Here is a 21,152-nt window from a genome sequence, read left to right as displayed (position 1 = left end):
CAAAAAAGTTTGCCCGCGAGAGGACGCGACATTCGGAACATTGTTGCTTACATGCACTGCCTATTTTTTACTAAACTTACGTAAAAAGTTCTGAAAAAAAAAAGAGATTGCCAAACTGTGGCGTTTATCAAATATAAAAACTAGAATCTCTACAATATAAAAAAAAAACTTGAAGTTGCAAAGCCAATGATAAAAAGCAAGTGAGTAAGCACATCTTATGCGAGTCAAAGCATGGCCCCCGAGAATGCATACTTCTAGCTCTCATTATCACTTTTGTCGTACGTAGCCAGCTGAACAACAAGGTCTAAATCCTGTACTTTTATTAAAAATACACTGTGTGAAGACCGAGCCTATTCGAAAGCGCAGAGTATAAGCTCTTCAGTACGTAGCCATGCGTCAAGGATCTGTTTCCTCTATAGAACATCTCAATTTTGATGTACTCTTCCAGGAACGTGCATAAATATGAATATTCCTAAATGAAATGAAGGCATGGAGATGGTTGCTATGCGTGTCCTCTTGATAACGAAGTGGTGACATCTGTACCACCAAGCTGTGCCAATGAAAAGGGCCTAATGCACTGTCAATTCAATTAAATAAAAATATTGGATAGACCATACATTCAGAGCCCAACTCTCTGCTCCTATTGACATAATGACGGAGTAATTACTTTGTCCGTTCTTCCCATTTTTTTTCGCCATTACTCCTGTGATCGCGTTTTTATTTTTTTTGTCACTCTGTAGTTATGCCCTCGTATTTAATGTATTGATCTTTGTATTTGCTGCCGTGGCTTTTTCTTGTACCTATACATGTATCCATCATCCCCCTTTAGCCATATTTCGAGGCACTTGTATCTTTGTATCTCCTGGCCCCGTATTGACACAACATGATCATTGAATACCATCAATCCACATTTTTGGTACAATCATCTCAGCTCTGCACAAATAAGACAATATCATTTGGTACAATCATCACAGCTCTGCACAAATAAGACAATATCATTAGCGTAAAATGAACCTTGAAGCTGCTGCTTAGTCATGCCAATCTGTCTGTGAGACAGATTAAAACCAATTGCTGCTACAATTTTGGCGCTTCTGCCTTCTTCATCATGCATAGCATAAAAAAAAAGCAGATGCTATGGACATCCCTAGCTGCCTCAGCACCTCGCTAATATAAACATCTATTGTGCTACTTATTCCTCCCTATTTTACACAAACTGTATTCTCTTGGTATGTCTCCCTCAAAAGTTGTATATTGTGATCGCCTATGCCCACTTCTTTCGTATATTCTCCAACATTTCCTCGTTAACGTCATACACCTCAGCCATTTTAGAAAAGCCATGTACAAGGGTCTGTTTTCTATTTTAGATACATCAATACATTGAGTAAGAACACACAACTTATTATCTAACTGGTTCTTTGTTAGAACCAACAAAAGTTTTCTATGTTCACGAGGACACGTGCAGCATTTATGCATCGTGCTGTTGCACTTTTGTAACTCTTCAAACGCTTTTTAATTTGTGAAGTATCTTTAATGATGTGGAAAACATAGCAGTATTGCAAATAAAAAGTTTGAAGTCTAATGCCTTCACGTATGCAAGTAATGAGGACTACTATTAGTACTAGTCACGGTATACACTGTGGTACTAGTATATGCATTAGCTACCGGTCACGTTGTACACCATGGTACTCGTATATGCACTAGCTAGGAAATGCATGTATACAACGGTACGTTGAATTCTCGCACATTAGGCTGCCATTCAGTAAATACATTGATTGCATTAATTTGAAAAGTGGGGGCTGGACAGAATGGGAGGTGGTTGAAGAACGGTACTTGTACGAATAGGTGTGCCTAGGGTGCCTCTTCAGAGGAGGGCTAAGGTTCTTCGCAGCCTCCCCCTCTATTAAGTCAAACTATGGAGCAAACTCTGCTCCCCCCCTTTTTTTATGTGATGTGACTAGATGGGCCACACTCCCCTATTGCCCAGTGCACGCGCTTATGTTTGCAAAGTAAATAAAGTATAAAAATTGGCAGACCCTTAAGCTTCACCGTTTAGAATTCAACGCAACAGCGAGATACTGTTCCTAGAGCGTACCTAGTTCAAAATGGCTTGTGTCAGTGAAGCCTTTGCACACGGCTGCATTCTGTGTAATGGGTAGCTTGTTTCAAACCACGGGCAATTGTGCGCATGAAATATTTTCGAGCTTGCTATTCACCCGCTCCGTGACAGTAAGGGAAAGGCATGTGTGCCTCATGTAGTGAATGGCCCGCTTTATGAAGTCATGATAATCACATGTTCTGATACCCGACCACCCATCATTACTGCGGTATTACATGTTGCATTGTGAAACACGTATACAGGGCGCATGTGTTTATGTGTGAAAGTTACTTTAACTGCATTTACCAGCAGAGGAAGTTATTTTCACTGTATTTCCAAGCAGGCACATGGCTCTGCGCTGGAACACTTGCTTGCCACACAAACGACCAGGGTTTGAACCTCGCTCAGGCGGAGAAATTATTTATTTTATTTGCATATTTCTTGATTTTTTGGTCAGGCACAAGATGATTCTTCACTCGTAACCAACGATGCTGATGCCGACACCGGAATTTCTGCAAAACGAGCTCTTAAACGCCGTCGCGTTAGAACTGTTGTGACGGCTGAATTCGACATTGGGGCCTACAGTACACGAACCGTGAAATCCTTTCTCAGCACTCCTTTTCTCCATTTGCTGACCTCACTAGTGACGTCATAAAATAAATGTTTTTTTGTGAATTATTTTTAGTTGCATACCCAGAAGGCGCTAGTGGTAAAAGCGGCGATGCCCCAGCGTACCAGCATGCGAGCGCTTGTCTCGTGGGAGGTATGCTGAGTTTCCACTCTTTGCCATCAGTTCCATCATGCTTGCTTCATCATATGCATGCATTTTTGACATGAGAATGTTCGATGTACCGACTCATTTGCTGACTGCACAAAGGAGCAGCGAAGCCAAGCCAGAGAGCACCTACGCCAAGCTGAGTTCGTTTTTACAAGCAATGCATCTACGCAGTGCACTTGGCGGTCTTGCACAAAAATGAACAGCGGTGCGGCACGTTCAGGTTGACACCTATTAAAGAAACACTAAAGAGAAAAAACGGTTTTTCGTGCACAAGTTAATTACAATTTCCCAATCCTGATACACCACTTTTACTGCAGTACAATGCTTGGTAATCAAGAAAATGTCCGTGGAGACACCACCTGTAGATTCCCGAACCAAGCACTGCGACGTCATTGACATTGAAGGCATCTACTGGGTCCAACGTAGCGTCTAATCAATTAAGTACAGTGGTGTCTCGTTAAACGGAACCTGGTAGAACCACGAAAATACCTTCCGTTTTAACAGGAGTTCCATTTACTGATACAAGACCAGGGCTGCAGATTGCAAGAATGAAACCAATTTTGTCAGAAACTTTTGTTCCATCTAAGCAGCAGTTCTGTTTAACAGCTTTCCGTTTACAAATTCTACTGCACATTGTCGTCTGTGGGTGAAATGGACCCTGCACACCAAGTTTCACAAAATTTCGAGCCAATGTTGCGATAATCGAAAAATAAATTTGTAAAACTTTGACATTACGCGTGACGATCTTGAAATGAAATATTAAAATGAAACTTCAACCTTGACTTAGTCCACTAATAATGAACTTATGATAGTGACACTTAAGGCATTAAAGGCATCAGAGTGCAGTTTATCAATCTAAACCAAGTCGTTATCTCTTTGAAAGCGACCAGTACGCTAACTACTGCACCTTGTTTTATGCTCTATTGAAGAGCTTGCTGAAAATGCTTATTCTAATATGAATATTGTGGTTCTAAGCAAATAAATCACATTGTAGAGCATGACCCCTTCCATCATCATGCATTTATGGCGTGGCATCGGCACGCTCACCTCGTGGCCCATTCTGATTTTACGTAAGCTTTGCCATCTATTGTATTGGCAGTGTGGCAAAGCCGAGTCTTGCCTTTTCGCACGACCACAAATGGATTAACTCACGAAGGCACTGGCTCGAGCCAGCGAAATGATCAACATGGCAGTGGTGGTGGCTTCAATCGATGCTATTTTGAGCCTCCAATCTGAGCTCAAAGTAAAAAAAATGAGACATGAAAGAGTTTTGGCATCCAATATTTCAGGCATTCTTAGACCGGCTCTATGGGACTTGTGATGGTACTGCAAAAATGTCCAAATTTTCAAGCGTGAATGAAAAATTGGCAGCTGACTATATAAGAACACTGTGCTAAACAGCAAGCCCATTATATGCGTGGTAGAGAACTTTCTCTTTTTCTTGGCTACCAAGCAGATGTCACAGCTGTCCTCCATAGGGCATAATTCAATATACCCTGGTCCAAGTCCATATTCTGAAAGGCATTTAGCACTACACCTCAACTCCACTAAGCCTTTTCAATAGTGACCAGCATGTATGACCACCATAACCGTGACTCCAGTACGCCTGTTATTAAATCAGCATCTTTGTAAGCTTTCCCTCACTTTTTTTTTATTTTGCAGCATACTAGAATAACATACAGTCACATACAGTCACATACAGTCACAAAAGCATCGTCTTGTTATCAATGTATATTACTTCGAGTGCCACGTCATGGTGCATGCAAGACATGTGCAGCGTACACATATGGGACTGGGCGAATGACTTTTCAAAGATGGAATTCTTGTGTGCTTTTTTTGTCCGTGTGTCCAAGCATGTGAGTTTCCCAGTGGTGTTTCCTGAAGAACTTGGCTGGACACAGGCGGCATGCAAACGGCCTTTCCAGCATGTGCGACCTCTGATGTCGCTGCAGGCTCTTCTTGAGTAAAAATGTTCTTCCGCACTCCTGGCAGTGAAACCTGTTCACGCCTCTTTCGTGAAACTCCTTGTGCCTTTTCAGCGACACCTTCTTGCAGAACGTCGATGGACACTGCTCGCACTTGAACTTTTTCTCAACCATATGAGTGGTGCGGTGGCTAAGCAACCCGGACATTCGCTTGAATCGCATGCCACAAGTGCCGCACTTGTGAGGCCTCTCACTGGAATGCGTCATCATGTGTCTCTTCAGTGACCACATGCTCGCCACTGTAACTGAGCAGTGGCTGCACTGAAAGATCTTAATCTCGTGAGTGCCTTCATGCCTGCGGAGGTTTCGCTGATCAAAAAACACCTTTTCGCAAGCAGAACAGGGAAACGTTTTTTTCAGCTTCACCTCGAGGTGTGTACGACGCATGTGCATCGTACGCTTTTGCGGCTGACTGAACGACTTTTCACAGATGGAACACTTGTACGGTCTCTCGCCTGTGTGTTTACGCATGTGAACATTCAGGTCTGCCTGTCTCAGGAACTTCGCCGGACACAGGTGGCATGCAAAGGGCTTCTCGAGCGTGTGTCGCCGCAGATGTTTCAGCAAGCTTTCGTTCTGTCGAAAGATTCTGCCACACTCCTGGCAGGGAAACAGGTCGACACCTCTTTCGTGAAGTTCCTTGTGCTTTTCCAGCGATTCCTTACGGTAGAATGCCGAGGGGCACAGCTCACACTTGAACTCCTTCTCGGCCGTGTGAATTGCGTGGTGCCTAACTAGCGAGCCCTTTCGTTTGAATCGCGTGCCACACGTGTCGCATTCATAGGGCCTCTCACTGGAATGGGTCAGCATGTGGTCTTGCAGTGACCGCTTGTTCGCTAACATTGCCGAGCATTGGCTGCACTGGACCTTGACCTCGTCAGTGCACAGATAAGCAGAGAGATTCGCCTGTTGAAACTGCTCGGCCAGCGTCACTGGAACCGCAGGAGTACAACCAGGAACCCTGGAAATTAAAGAAGAAATATAGACGAGCATATTTAAAGGGGTACTGAAATGAAAATTTTCAGCTGTTATTTTTTGACAACACATCAAAGACCACATCCTCAAGATCCTAGAAAATTTACTGGTCAGTGTGAGTGCACCACGAAAACCTAATTACACATTTTTAAAAGCTAGTGACTTCCTCTTGTACACTGACGTCTTAACACAATACGAGCTGCTTTCCACAGGCTCGCTCAATACGTTGCAACGTTTCTACGACCACTCTGCTGCTTGGCTGCGTTGATGATGCACAATGCAGCCATTTGGTGTTTTGGTACCCCACTTCATGATCAAAACTAGGCATACTGGTGCTTAAGGTCACCAGAATCGACGATGTAGCCTGGCACCACAATAGCCTCAATGTCAGTAGGTGCACCATGTGAAAATTGACTTTGACAACAAATTAAGAACCTTATCAACATTTACTCTGCCTCACACTTGCTCAGAACCATCTCTACGTACAGGAGACTTGCATGGCGTAGTAAATTCAGTTTAGAAAATTGGTGTCAGTATCCCTATGCACCAATTATCGAAGACGTGATGGTTTTTGCTAAATGTGGTGCGTCACTATTGATGCAGCCCTGAAGTCGCACTTAAAAGGTACGGTGGCGAAACAGGTTCCCGCCCACACTGTTTCTGCACCTAGTTTGTTGAGGTATCACACATCCAGTCCTAAGCAACCATTAAGTGATGTAACAAAGCTTGGCAGCACCTAATGACAGTACGGCTATGATATTGCAAAAAGCAGATGAGATCAACACCATAGTTCGTGTTACCATTACCGCATATATACAATCTCATTAGAACACTTCTGTTTGCAAGGGACATTCCTATAGAAATACTTATGTGCAGTGGTGTGCCAGTGATGAATGAAATACAGCAAAAAAATAGAAAATAATAAAAAAAAAACAGAAATTCAAACATAACCAAGACACCGAGCACTATATCCCTAAATATCCTCATCCACTATCTATACTCTGTTTCAGAAGTTCTCTTTACCACTGTGGTGGCTACAGGCCCCTCAGCCAATAGCAAGGACGCTTATCCCCTCCATGTGTATTCATTCGCGCTGTGTCGTCTGCTCACCGTATTCACGGCGTCTGCTCAACGAATTGTAGTTATTATGGCTAGTTTATCAACTTAAAAATGTAGTAATGCTATTAGACAAAACACATAACGGGAACCTGAAAGAAGCGTGAATTTGTTACTCTGCTGGAATCTCATGCCGGTGAATAACTTCACTTTGTGGTCGTTTCTTTCCGACGCTCTTCGTGGCTCTCGTATGTCTGTTTCTCCGTCGATGCGTTTCTTCGTGTCTTCCGCTGCAACGCTCCTTTTCTCTCTCTCTTTTTTTTTTTTTTGCTTCCACCGAAGGAGGATCCGACGCGCACGGAATGCTGTGCGAGATTGCATGTCCGATATTTGGAGATGCAGCGTTCTTGGTCTGACGACGCAGTCCGAACACTGCCTCGGCGCGTTAGGCTTAGGAGGTGCGGCTAAGCAAGCACCATACTATTTTACTAATATTGACAAAACGTACCTGATCCTTTAGCACTAGAATTAAATGAAACAAATTGATGGCTGATTTTACCATTTGTTTACTGCTGTCAGTGCAGTGGGCGTGTAGCAAGAGCAAGTCTGGATCGAAGCGGGCTGTCACTTTTGAATGTGTGCTGCTATGTTGGTTTGTAAATACAGTTATCAGCGGTAACTGACACAGATAATCAAATGTGTACAAAATAAATGCAAAGAAAAATAAGCATATCATGTATTGGTGTGGCGTAAAACGCACCAAAGAAACGCCAATGCTAGCAAACCCTGTCAACTTTAGGGCACTTGTATGTGGGACTGCGTATTGCTGCACAAACGTGTGGCTTTCTTACACCCCTTAGCTTTTGTACTGCTAAACCAAAATGGTTCAGAGTATAATATACTCTGAACAGAGTATAATATAGAAAGTACTTTTGTGCCCCGGTATCTTGGTTACATTTGAATTTGTGTTTATTTTTATTATTTAAAAAAATTATTTTCGCAGTATTTCATCCACTTGACAATGCACAGTGTATATTTTTTTGGTTGAGTGAGAAGGCCGACATTGCTACGGTGCTGTGTCCAGTTCTGCTCTATGTCTAGGTCTTCCTGCTGTTAGCCACAATGAATCCGAGTCAACACGCCCAATTTTCCATCTTACCTCTATCATATATTGTGCCTTAATGCACTAAGCGATTCTCACTAACCTTAGGTTACTTTCTGTGAAGAGCACCTCTCGTGGCCTTTCAGCATTCCACGTCAGTGGGGTTAGGACTACGTTGCACGGCCGCAGGGCTGGTAACTCGGATGCCTTTTTGTCAATCACGTCAAGGCGTTCCTACAAAACAATGTACACAATCATTCAGATACCTACGAATTCGACCACAGAATAAAGCAAGGTGTAAACTGCAGTTAAGATGAATTCGCCTATACTATTAGTACTTTTCAGGTGAAAAAAACAAAATGAACTCGGTGCATATTAGGAACACTTTAAACGTGGAAAAAGCTCATCTTTGCAACTGGTTTTTTCGCCAAATTTAAATGCAGAAGTTTGATTTTTCGTGCCAATCAATTACTAACTCGAGGCATGCTACCGGAGAAATTAAGCTACCACAATGAATGTTTGATTACCTTGATTGTTTTGGGAATGCAGGACTTTAAACGAGCTACTCTTGATATTGCAGGCAGTGACTTTTAGACAGTGTCATACTTATTATTCAAGCTAAGATAAAAAAAAACTTCTCCGATTATGCATTTTCATTTGTTAATATCAAATATAAACAAAGTCAGTCCCACACACTGACATAATAGGGCGGGATGCTGCAACTCGGGGGGGGGGGCACTATGAAATACCTTCACCCCCACCCCTCCCCCCCCTGAAGGGGAACCCTGCACACACCTATGACGCCATGGGAGCGACTAGCGACACTGGACACGACCCTATGTTGAAAATAACAATGAATAATAAACTGAAAAGGCCACCTCTACACGTTACACATGCAGCAGACCTTTGGAAATAATTTTTTATAGAATAAATCTTCTCAGACTCTAAACGATAGCTATTCAATAGCTGGTAAAAATTTCAGGCAATTTTTACTATTCAACACTGTCAGCTTGCGAAGCTGACACCACAATTTGATATTTGACTTGCGAGGTTTTTCAATCACGGAACTGCGATGTTACTTAGCGTAATCACGAGGGGCACACCTTTCTCTTAGCTGCTGTTAACTTGGGGCTGTTCAAGCCAACGAAATTTCCTGAAGTGAAGTTTCACTGAAAATGGCGGATGCATGAACTATGAGATCATTTCATGCAGTTATCGATACCAGCATTATTCAAATAATGCGACCTTAGAAGAGGCAGTCAAGAATGATAAACAGAAACTTCCACAATTACAACCTACACTTCACTTTAAGTAGCAAGTATGGTCATAGGGTTAACTGGTTCCACCTTGTTCTCAACACTTTCGGTGACCTGAAAGAAACGATTTTTTTTTTTCAACACGAAAGCCTTTTACGTCAGCATCCACCAAGACTTCAGTAACGTACCTCGTCACGGAAATGACTTTAGAAAAATATACAAGATCAGAAAGCAAAGGAAGAAAATTTCCTGGCATATCCACGCAGTGAATGATGAGCGGACCAAGCAGCGGTATCGTTTGGTGTTACCGTGAATCACATGTGACATTGACCACCCACGTGCAATAGGCAGACCTATCAATAGGCAAACCTATCAATTCGGCTAGTGTGCAGACTTGCATCAGAGATAGCTGTTTAGACTCAATTTCGTCTTTATGCAGGTTAATAAAAGGTTGGCTCACGGGTGTGCTATCATTATTATCGATATGTCAGGCCTCCACCATTTTAAACACATTTCTTCATGCCCGTGGCGCTACTAAATCGCACACTTATCAAAGTTCGGCATGCACTTACACTCTCAACACTGCAACGACAAATTAGATAGTGAGCCTCCGGTTAGCGATATATTATGTTTCATTATTCTGTGGTTAACAAAGCAAACCTGTCTGCGCTATGTTGAAGCAGGCGCAGCTGAACGGAATCATATACACCACACCTGTGCAGTAATCAGTAAATTTGTTGGTGTGTTTCCCAAAACAAATGACAGTCCACTTCTTAGGGAGTTTGAGAATTGGGGGTCCAAGACAATGGGTCCCCAAGCTGCTTAGTGTAAGTTGCTCTTGCGTCCGGAGGATCATCAGCAGAGTTTGAGAATTGGATCAAACGCAGGCTGGGTTGGGTCAAATTCACAGGGCATACCACATGGGGAAGTTAACACCATGCGAGACACGAGCCATACTTCATCGTGGTGCGCATTGTGTCATATGTGTCGTCTCGCTCGCGACGCAAGACGTCTTGGGGATCCATGCTAGTTTTCGATTTTGGAGCCTCAAATCAACAGGAACGCAAGAGCCCAACACTGGCTTAGGTTCTGCGCATGCGCCTTGGCGGGTCACAAACTTCTCAAGTCCCCTAATCCTTGGGGCCCCAATTCTCAAACTCTCTCTTGTCTACCACACGCTTATACATTCTCTATACAGCAGCACATGTTATGTCTTTAAACATGAATACTTACCAGCAAGCTTAGTTCTGTGTCATTCTTTAACAGGCATTCTGCAATGGTTCACAGCACTGGTCCTAAATATTCCTGTAGCGTAACACTCGTATGGGCAAGTAGACGATACGGCCTTGACTTGCATAATAACCTAATACTAATGCTTACAACTGCTCATTTACATAAGTCGCACTGTGAGAGATCAGAACTCACAAATTTCACTGTACACTGAACTCACAGGACTGTGTGGCATTTCAATCTCCTTCTTGATGTCATCGCAGGTCAGATCCTGAAAAGAACATTTTTTTAAGCTTTTGAGCTAAGTTGGCTACAAAGGGCTTACTTTAAACCATATACACACCGCTAAAAAAAAAAAGATGATGAAGGGTATTACATTAAAAGGTTCGAGATCTTGCATCCTAGAGCAACAAAAAGGACTTCTGCAAAACCAATTTTTCAAGTAATTAATGCCACTCTTATGAGAGATTAGTGTACAGCCGCGGCCACGTCTATGTAGAGCATGCGAGCCGTCGGTTTTTGCTCTGAGGCACGAAACCTTGAGGGAGTATCAGGCTCTGACACGGTCAGCCTGACAACTAGGCCTTGCATGCTCCTTATACACCACTTCAGAGCCTGAAAATGCCTCAAGCTTTCGCCCGCCGGGCGAAAACCGGCTGCTCGCGTGCTCTACACAGGCGCAGCCTTGGCTGTACAAAATTTCATGGCCATACCCTTATTCGTTTCTGAGGAAAAAAAAATGCGCTTCATTTAACATTGTAGTTTAAAGTTTGGTGATGCTAAAGGGATGCTAAATTTGTCGGAAGGAACGACGCTAGTGCTAAACATGCAAATACGTTAGAGATTTTATGATTTAAACTATGCTGTAAGAAGTCCTTTGATGCTAACATAAAGAAAAGCCACTCTTTCCCTTCTCTTAATGTAGTTGAGATGAAAGAAAACACAAGATCATGCAATACCATATTGCACTCGACTTACGGGAGGAAGCACAGTATTAGGGCTGCTCGGTTCCGTTTTGATGTCAACACTCTCCACAACCTGAAAGATATTTTTTTAATGAAGCTTTCAGCCACTATATGGTTGGTATAGCTAACAAAGCATGGGTTGATATTGTATATATTGCAAAGAAGAGTACATGAGAACACCAGCTCATATCTGCTATAAGTTAAATTGTTGAGAATTATAACTTCTAATTGCATAACTCTATACAATACATACTTACAAGCGATAGCAATGGTGGAGGGTGATTCGGCATTATGAACTCCTGCTTGCCATTAGCACAGGTCCTGCCCTGAGGGGAAAAAAAATTTTAAAGCTCAGTTAGCCATAAGGCACTCTGAACCACACACATACACAATTGCAAGTTAAGGTGCTTTAATTTGTAAAATTTAGGCTCAGTATATTGGCATAAGTTAGTGAAGGGTTACGAGTCATACACCGAGTCCAGAGGTGCACATAATACATTACAAGTAATTAGTTACATTTTATTGTAATTTAATAACCCAACGATTACTGTTTCAAAACTATAACACCCTGGGTAATTTAATTACACATTTAATGTAATCAATGACTGGTATCCAAAGACTTTTTTTTTTCAATATCAAGTTGTAACATGTTTCTACGGCTATTCTCGCTCCGAAAGATACTCTTCGCCCTGCTCCCTCCGTCACATGGGGGGTCCCAAAGAGCTTGTTCTCAAACCTTTTCGCTGGCCTCACCTGCAGCCTCACCTGAGTGCCACCAACAGCGAAGCACGATGCCTCATAGAGAATAGGCACACTAGCATCAGAGTTCGGCACAACTACGAGCTCGTGAGCAAGGTGTGCCTACCTTATAATACTGCCCTTCCTTCCAGCACACGTGATAAGAGAGTTTCAGTGTAGCAGCTGGCCTCTTAACGAGTAAACGTGGCAGAATCAGCCATGACAACTATGAAAAACAATTCCTATAGAAAGTTAGCATACTGCAACCCTACATCCCAGCCAATACAGTAAGCCTCTTAGCCTTCAAGCAAGCTTTCAGTCTTCTCTCTACTGTACAAGCCACAGTGCTTTGTTGTAGTCCGACTAACCTTGTGTTACAATGAAATTGTGAAACAAAGTAATGCAACAGAGGTAGTCGACCACATGTCTGTAATTGCGCAGTTACCTTCAATACAATATCTAAGGTTTAAGGTCCAAAAACCACGACATGCTTATGAGAGACACCGTAGCGGAGGACTCTGGAAGTTTCCACCTGGTGTTCCTTAACGTGCACCTGAATCTAAGTGCACGGGCCTCAAACATTTTTGCCCTCATTGAAAATGCCGGGATTTCATCCCTTCACCTTTGCTTTAGCAGTTGAGCAGCATAGACAACTGTGATGGGGCACTCGGTTCCCTTTCCAGGGCTGTAATTGACCATCGTAATCAATCAGATATTGAAAAAAAAAACAATTTTAATTGTAATCATTTACGTGTACTCTGTAAAACCTAAATGTCTGGTTGCATCATTGCTTGCTATTATCAGAACCATGCCACGGACATTATTCGGATAGTGTTAACTTCCAAAAGGAGGAGTAGGTAGCTACTGCAGTTTAATTTTGATCAGAATAAAAAAATATAAAAAGCTGCACAATGACTCGCTGCACTTCACTTACACGAGGCGGCGGTGTTCTAGGGCTGTTCTGTTCCACCTTCACACAAACACTTGGTATGGCCTGAAATAAGTGTTTCCTCATTTTTATTCTTAGGTGCTGAAGTGAAAAGCAACCACTTACTCAGAATAAAAAGCAAACACACAATGACAGAAAGCCCTCTACTACATCATTTTTCATTTGATGTACCTAGTGAAGCAATAGACTTGTGGGCTCAAAGACATCCCCTTTTAAGAAGTTTTTACTTTTAATTATGCAACTGAGCGGCAACTAATACATTTTTGTTTGGACACACATAAAAAAAGGAAGCCTAGACACAAAACCAAAGCATTAAAAACACAATTCTGGATCCACTTATTCTCTGGCCACCATTAAATTACCTGAAGCATTGGCTGTGAAAAACCCCCAAGCGGTTAACTTTGCATTATTTATTCTGAAACCTGCAGGCTCAGCTGAGCGAGTGTTACTTGAAGGGATACTGAACAACCACGATTTTCAGCAATGCAGACACCTGGGCTTTTTGGTAGCACACAGTGGTCCACTGTTGAAGGGAACATTGAAGCATGGGGCACAAGCTTGGCACCACGACTGGCTGGCGGCTGCAAGGAGCTCCGCTGAGGCACAGCCAGCACCACGCGCGGTGCTCTTTAGTCGCATGAACGTTTAGTCTCGTGACGATTCCTAGCCCAGAAGCAAATGGCAACAGACGACAGAAGAGCACGCCTCACAGCGAGTGCTGCGCCGGAGTGACACTCATTGCAGCCACCGGCCAGTGGTAGTGCCGATCTGCCACCGCACGCTTCAACGTTCCCTTTAACAGTGGCAGCTGGGTACATACTTCAAGGAACAGTGCAAATACAAGAGGCAAACAGACTTGCGAAATGTTGGTCCTCAAGATTTTTGAAAATTGTAGAGAGCCAGCTGCCACTACTGTCCTAGAACCAGTCACTGGCTGTAAACAATGCTACGGGGCGGGGAACAACTCTGTGCTTTTGTGGAACGAGGAGAGTGGGGTGAAAAGAGAGGGCGAAGAATGAATGTAGCAGGGCAGGAAAGTCTGCACCCGCCATTGGCATGCGTGAAGTAGTAGACGTCAACGCGCACCGCCATGCTCACTGGTGCGCAGCCGCCGGTGCTCACTATAATACAGGCGTCTCCAAAAACGCATGAAATGCACGCTGTTCATGGAATTCGAGTCTTCCAAATCTCATTTCTAGGTATTTGTCATTTTTTTCATATTCTTGTTCAGTATCCCTCTAACCTTTTGTTTCCCTCAGCCAAACCAGTTGCACAATTAAATATTTCTTTATGTGTATGTAATACATATCAATGCACACGAAAATGGGAATAAACAGAAAAACTGAAAAATTTAGCTCCACTTCTAGAAGAAAACAAGAATCTTGGCGCCAGTGAAAACGAGGACAATGAAGAAGAGACACGGGAAACATGGGCGCTACTCACAACGATAAAGTTTATTCCTTCATTGAAAGTGTCAAGAGATGCTGCGTTTTCAAGATGTGCCAACAAACCCACATCGCTACGCTTCATGAAGACAACTGTCCACATATGTGTGCACTGCAAACACTAGTTACACGGGACCATTATCATCATGCATTGCTCATGGGAACTTTGCGTGCAAGCAACTCTGTTTCAACACAATAATTATTATCATTAACACTACTTGCCATAATTAACACCTTCAGCATCAGTGGGACCAGGCAAATCCACCTCAGACTCGGCAGATTTGCCTAGCCGCACCGACACGCTCACCCCGTCGCCCATTCTGATTCTACGTATGCTTTTCCATCTAATGTTTTGGCAGTGTGGCAAAGCCGAGCCTTGCCTTTTCACACAACCACAAATGGATTAACTAACGAAGGCACTGGCTCGAGCCAGCAAAATTATCAACACGGCAGTGGCGGTGGCTTCGATTGATGCTATTTTGAGCCTGCAATCTGAGCTCAAAAAAAAAAAAAAAAAAAAACTGACATGAAAATGTTTCGGCGTCCAATATTTCAGGCATTCTTAGATTGGCTCTATGGGACTTGTGATGGTACTGCGAAAATGTCCAAATTATCAAGCGTGAATGAAAAATTGGCAGCTGACTATATAAGAACCCTGTGCTAAACAGCAAGCCTATTATATGCGTGGTAGAGAACTTTCTCTTTTTCTTGGCTACCAAACAGATGTCACAGCTGTCCCCCATAGGGCATAATTCAATATAACCTGGTCCAAGTTCCATGTTCTAACAGGCATTTAGCACTACACCTCAACTCCACTAAGCCTTTTCAATAGTTACCAGCATGTAGGACCACTACAACTGTGACTCCAGTATGCCTGTGATTAAATCAGCATCTTTGTAAGTTTTCCCTCACTTTTTTTTTTATCTTGCAGCGCCCTTTTGTTATCAATGCTCATTACCTCGAGTGCCACGTCATGGTGCATGCAAGGCATGTGCAGCGTACACATATGGGATTGGGCGAATGACTTTTCACAGACAGAGATCTTGTTAGGTTTTTTTGTCCGCGTGTCCACGCATGTGAGTTTCCCAGTGGTTTTCCCTCGAAAACTTGGCTGGACACAGGGGGCATGCAAATGGCCTTTCTAGCATGTGCTGCCGCAGATGTACTAGCAAGTTCTTCTTGTATAGAAATGTTTTTCCACACTCCTGGCAGTTATACATGTCCACGCCTCTTTCGTGAAATTCCTTGTGCCTTTTCAGTGACAACTTCTTGCGGAACGCCGACGGACACAGCTCGCACTTGAACTTCTTCTCAACTGTGTGAGTGCTACGGTGCCTCAGTAATTCTGCCCTTCGTTTGAATCCCATGCCACATGTGCCGCACTTGTGAGGCCTCTCACTGGAATGCGTCACCATGTGGCTATTCAGTAACGACCGGCGTGCCACTGTAACTGAGCATTGGCTGCACTGGAAGATCTTGATCTCGTGAGTGCCTTCATGCCTGCGGAGGCTTAGCCGATGAAAATACACTTTTCCGCAAGCAGAACAGGAAAACCCTTTGTTGAGCATCACCTCGGTGTGCATACGACGCATGTGAATCGTACGTGTGTGTGACTGACTGAATGACTTTTCACAGATGGAACACTTGTACGGTCTTTCGCCTGTGTGTTTACGCATGTGAACATTCAGGTCTGGCTGCCTCGGGAACTTCGCTGGACACAAGTGGCATGCAAAGGGCTTCTCGAGCGTGTGTCGCCGCAGATGTTTCAGCAAGCTTTCGTTCTGTCGAAAGATTCTGCCACACTCCTGGCAGGGAAACAGGTCCTCACCTCTCTCGTGAAGTTTCTTGTGCCTTTCCAGTGACGCCTTACGGTGGAATTCCGAGGGGCACAGTTCACACTTGAATTCCTTCTCGTTCGTGTGAGTTATGTGGTGCTTAACTAGCGCGCCCTTTCGTTTGAATCGCGTGCCACACGTGTCGCATTCATAGGGCCTCTCACTGGAATGGGTCAGCATGTGCTTTTGCAGTGACCACTTGTTTGCTAACATTGCTGAGCATTGGCTGCACTGGAACTTGACCTCGTAAGTGCGCTGATGACCAGAGGGGTTCACCTGTTGAAACTGCTCGCCCAGTGTCGCTGGAACTGCAGGGGCACAACCAGGAATCCTGTAAGTTAAAGAGAAAAATATAGACGAGCATACTTGAAAGGGTACTGACACAAAAATTTTAAGTTGTTATTTTGTGGCATCTCATCAAAGACCATGTCCTTACGGTCCTAAAAAATTTACTGGTCAGTACGAGTGCACCATGAAAAACTAATTACGTGTCTTGAAAAGCTAGCCTCGGTTTTTTCTGCACCCTGACGTCCAAATACAGTACGAGTTTCTTGTCACACACTCCCAAAAGATATTGTGACATTTCCACGACCACTCTGCTGTTTGGGTGCATTGGTGATGCACAATGCAGCCATTTCGTGTCTTGGTACTCGACCTGATGATCACAACTAGGCATGCTGGTGCTTGAAGCCACCAGAATTCACACTATAGCTTGGTATCACACTAGTCTCAATTTAAGTTGGTGTGCCATGTGATAATGGTCCTTGACACCAAAATTAAAGAATCTCATCAGCATTTATTTATTTATTTGAATATTTATTTATAACTTCCGTCAAACAATCTTACGCCTCACTTGAACAGCTAGAAATTCATTGGAGTGTAAAAGTTCAGTCAAAGAATCATTGTGGCTGTATTTAGCAAAAATGAATCGCATTGCTTTTCTCTGTACTCTTCCGAGAGCATCAGTACTGGTTTTGGTCAAGGGATCCCAAATGATGCAGGCTATTCTAATTTGGGTGTGATGAGAGTCAAATAGGTTAAAGTTTTTACGTCATGGGGGCACATGGTTAAGGTTGTCGCGAAGAAGACATAATTTTCTAAAAAATGAAAAGGCGATGTTAGCAATGTGGGTGCAACTAGTAAGGTTAATCGTTAGTAATGTTAACTCGAAGATATTTGTACTTGTTAACTTCAGCCAAAAGGTATTGGCCAATAGAGTATAAAAATTTGAGTGGCACTGTTTTTTAGTCATTCGCAGGAGCACAAATTTAGAAGAGTTTAGTTTCATGCCCCATTTATTGCACCACTTAAAGATACTATTCAATGCTGAACTAGGTAACGAGAGAATTTCATGATGCCTGATCACAACTTTGCACAAGTAGTTTGTGAGCCTACCAGGCACGGAGCCGGTCTCAGCTTGCTCTTTGGTCTAGTCTTTTTGAACGTTCCTTTTGTGGTTATCAAACATCTGTCGAGCCTGGCCTATCTGACCATGATATCGTTGCTGTATACTTTTTGCTGAATGGTAAACATACAGCTGACAAACATACACCTGTGACTGTAAAAGACTTTGCACTGGCTGACGATAGCAGTATACCAGACTACGTTCATTCTTGTTTTTGTGAATTTCACGAGAGCGACGTGACCGTGCTTTGGAACAAAATTAAAAGAACGTGCTCATTTTGCGTTGTTCAGTTCATAGTTAAACAAACGTGTAAAGCTTCATTGAGCTTCACAATTATTCAGAACCGTCTCGGTACTACAAAGCAGACTTGTATGAAAGAGTGTATTTTGCCGGGAAACTGATGGTACACTCACAAAGGGGTAAGAGCAGCGTTATTATTTTTGTGCTCATTTAGTTTTACAACATTCACCTGCTTAACAGAAACAATATGAATGAACAATCACTTCTATCACGCAGCAGAGCACTATGTGATTCTCACTAACCTTAGGTTGCTTTCCATGGAGGACACCTCACTTGATATTTCAGCGCTGCCTGTCGGAGGGGTAACGACTATGCTGCGTGGCTGCAGGGCTGATGACTCGGATGGTTCTCTGTCAATCATGTCAAGGCGTTCCTACAAAACAATGCACACAATAACTCTAACGCCTAAGAATTTGATCGCAGAATGAAGCAAAAGTGTGAGCGCAAACTGCATTTTAAATGAAGTTTTAGGTGAAAAAAAATGACAGACTAAATGCACATTAGGCATACTTCGAGCATAAAAATAATTCACCTTTGTAACTGGCTTTCTGGCCAAGGTTAAACCTAGAACTTAAGACTTTTTTTTTTTTTTTTTTTTAGGAACGACTGAATATCGGACTGGTTTATCAAGTGGCATGCCTCGCATGCTACTTGAGAATTTAAGCTACCATGTTGAATGTTTGGTTACCTTGATTGCATTGCAATGCATGACTTTGAATAAGCCACTCTTGCTATTGTAGGTGGCTATTTTCACACATAAAGTGTTATATTATTTAAGCTAGGATGACAAAAACTCCACCAATTTCACATGTCGGTGTGCTGATATCAAATATGAATTCAGTTTTATTGCATGCCCTACCATTACTATAAAATTGTTGATGAAAACATAAATTTATAGCATTTTAAATAAACTGGCTTTACAGATTTCCATGATCAAATATCACAGAACTTGACATACATCAAAGAGCACTACAATAGCTCACAGTTCTGGCTTTTGTAGAACAAAGACTATGACGCTGCAGGGCTCTCACTTAAACGACTAAGAAAAAGCACCTTATTCATTCCACCCTTTCCAAACGCTTATAACTTTACAAAGTAACATTTGCGCCCCACTGGGCTTACTCAACTGCCGGCTTTTCAGCAAGACAAAAATGGTCAAAATTGGCTGCACGCGAGCCGAGAAAAGCTTCTCAAGTGCAGCATCAGTGAGACTAGGCAAGTTATGAGGTTATGTAAAAACAAAACAGCATTTCGTTGTGGCTACAAACAAAACACCATTAGATGCTTGTGTGATATGTAAAAGGCTGCTATGGCTAAAGTAATGATCTAGGATTCATAAAAATTGGCGACGTGCATCACTAATACTAGCAAGATACAACAGCAATGTAGAAAAAAAAAATTTGGCGATCATTTAAAAAGCAGTCTCCCCCCCCTTTCACTTAAAAAAACACACAAAAACGCCACCTCTTTCTTTTTTTGGTGCAAACTACCTATGCTCATCACGCCGTGGGACAGGGTTTACATTGCGTAATACATGGCCATGAACTAGAATGTGGAGTTACTTGGCATGACCTCTGAGATGAGGTGCTGGAACATCAAGCACATAGTAGGACTGTGACTCTGTGAAGACAACAAGCAACTTAATGTCTTCATTACCTTGGTGCAGTTTAAAGGCCACACACACACAAAAAAAGACTGCACCACCACCACCCTGCAGATTTGCAAGCATTGCTGCAATGGTGTACGCTACTTACTCAAAAGATTCGCTTCAAGTGAAATTTCACTGAAGATGGCGAATGCTTGAAAAGTGAGACCATTCCACACAGTCATTACCAGCATTATTCAAATAATGTGACCTTAGAAGAAGCAGTCAGTCGCTGTTGCCTTCTAATATTTCTTTGAATTATAAGCACTAACTTCCACAATTACAATGCACACTTCACTTACAGTAGCAAGCATGGTCGTAGAGCTAGCTGGTTCCACCTTGATGTCAACACAATCAGTGACCTGAAAGAAGCATTTTTTTATTTTATATATGTGTGTGTGTTGTGTGTGTGTGTGTGTGTGTGTGTGTGTGTGTTAACGGAGCACCTACTTTAAACCATAATGAATTCACTGAAAAGGAGGCCCCATACTTTGCACTACATTGATGCACTTGTTCATAAATAAGACTGCAGCTATAACAAGCTAAGAAAGATAAATATGGCAGACCTGCTAAAGAAATTCAGGAATTATCACTGTTTTGTCAAGCTCATGACACCACATACATTTACAAAAAAACAGCCCTAGTCCTGCCTCTCTTGACACTCTCCTATACCAAAGCAGCAATCGGCCATTGTAAAAACGTTCGCAAATGATTAACCATTGCACACTTCAGCAAATAAGATTTCCTGTCATGAGAGGCGGGCTTTCAGATACATAGTGCTGCAGAAACTAAACAAGATGCGAAACGTTTGTACAAGCATTCCTTTTAAAAAGTTGTCCTAATTTCCATAATCAAAATTAGGGATCGAACTTCAGGCAAATGCCTTGCATTTCCATCGGCCCTTTTTTATATGTGAGCATAGATTACACATTAAGAAGGGCTTTCATAACGTTTTTATAGTGCCTATAAATGCCTATTTTTTACTTTTGTGCCCAAATACCTGTAAGTCCCTACTTTCAAAATCTGCGCCTATTCGAGCACTACACACAATGAAAAGACTGAGTAAAAAGGGAGTCTTTTTGTCCCACAACAATAATCGTCATCTACCTTGCGTTCCTTTCCTTGCACAATTCCCGCACGCCCGGCACTTTCAGGTCACTAATGACACGTGCGTTATTGGCATAACATAGCTTTCCTGACAGGAAAATGGCCAGCACCAAGTTTTCACGAAAGGAAGCCCAAACAAGCCAGATGATTATTCTTGTGGGACAAAAAGACGCCCTTTTTACTAAATTTTTTTGTTAAGTATAGTTAACCTCAAATTACGCTTTTGAGAGCAATTTGATACCATTATTGGTATCACTTGGCAATGGGGACAGAATAAAAAATATGC

The 21,152-nt window shown here is 42.7% G+C and overlaps 1 protein-coding gene across 7 annotated transcripts in view; it reads right to left on the bottom strand.

Moving 5' to 3' along the window:
- Window positions 1–4,498: 4,498 nt before the first annotated feature.
- The window catches only part of LOC119181374 (uncharacterized), a 30,646-nt gene continuing 13,992 nt past the window's right edge, over window positions 4,499–21,152 (bottom strand). The window contains exons 5-14 of one of the 7 annotated variants that reach the window (XM_075875103.1): window positions 20,062–20,121; window positions 18,357–18,487; window positions 16,653–16,740; window positions 13,115–13,174; window positions 11,700–11,768; window positions 11,456–11,515; window positions 10,698–10,748; window positions 9,302–9,361; window positions 8,095–8,225; window positions 4,499–5,819 (exon numbers count right to left, since the gene is read on the bottom strand). In XM_075875103.1, coding sequence (XP_075731218.1) covers window positions 4,682–5,819; window positions 8,095–8,225; window positions 9,302–9,361; window positions 10,698–10,748; window positions 11,456–11,515; window positions 11,700–11,768; window positions 13,115–13,174; window positions 16,653–16,740; window positions 18,357–18,487; window positions 20,062–20,121 — 1,848 coding nt within the window. In that variant the 3' untranslated portion in view covers window positions 4,499–4,681. The remainder of the gene's footprint in view (window positions 5,820–8,094; window positions 8,226–9,301; window positions 9,362–10,697; window positions 10,749–11,455; window positions 11,516–11,699; window positions 11,769–13,114; window positions 13,175–16,652; window positions 16,741–18,356; window positions 18,488–20,061; window positions 20,122–21,152) is intronic. The other 6 variants (XM_037432595.2, XM_075875104.1, XM_037432596.2 and 3 more) reach the window with 6 other exon arrangements.

This window comes from Rhipicephalus microplus, chromosome 10 (assembly GCF_043290135.1).
Source record: "Rhipicephalus microplus isolate Deutch F79 chromosome 10, USDA_Rmic, whole genome shotgun sequence".
NCBI classification, from domain to species: Eukaryota; Metazoa; Arthropoda; class Arachnida; order Ixodida; family Ixodidae; genus Rhipicephalus; species Rhipicephalus microplus.
The sequence above is the reverse complement of the archived record's forward strand: the minus strand, read 5'-3'. Positions and strand labels throughout refer to the sequence as shown.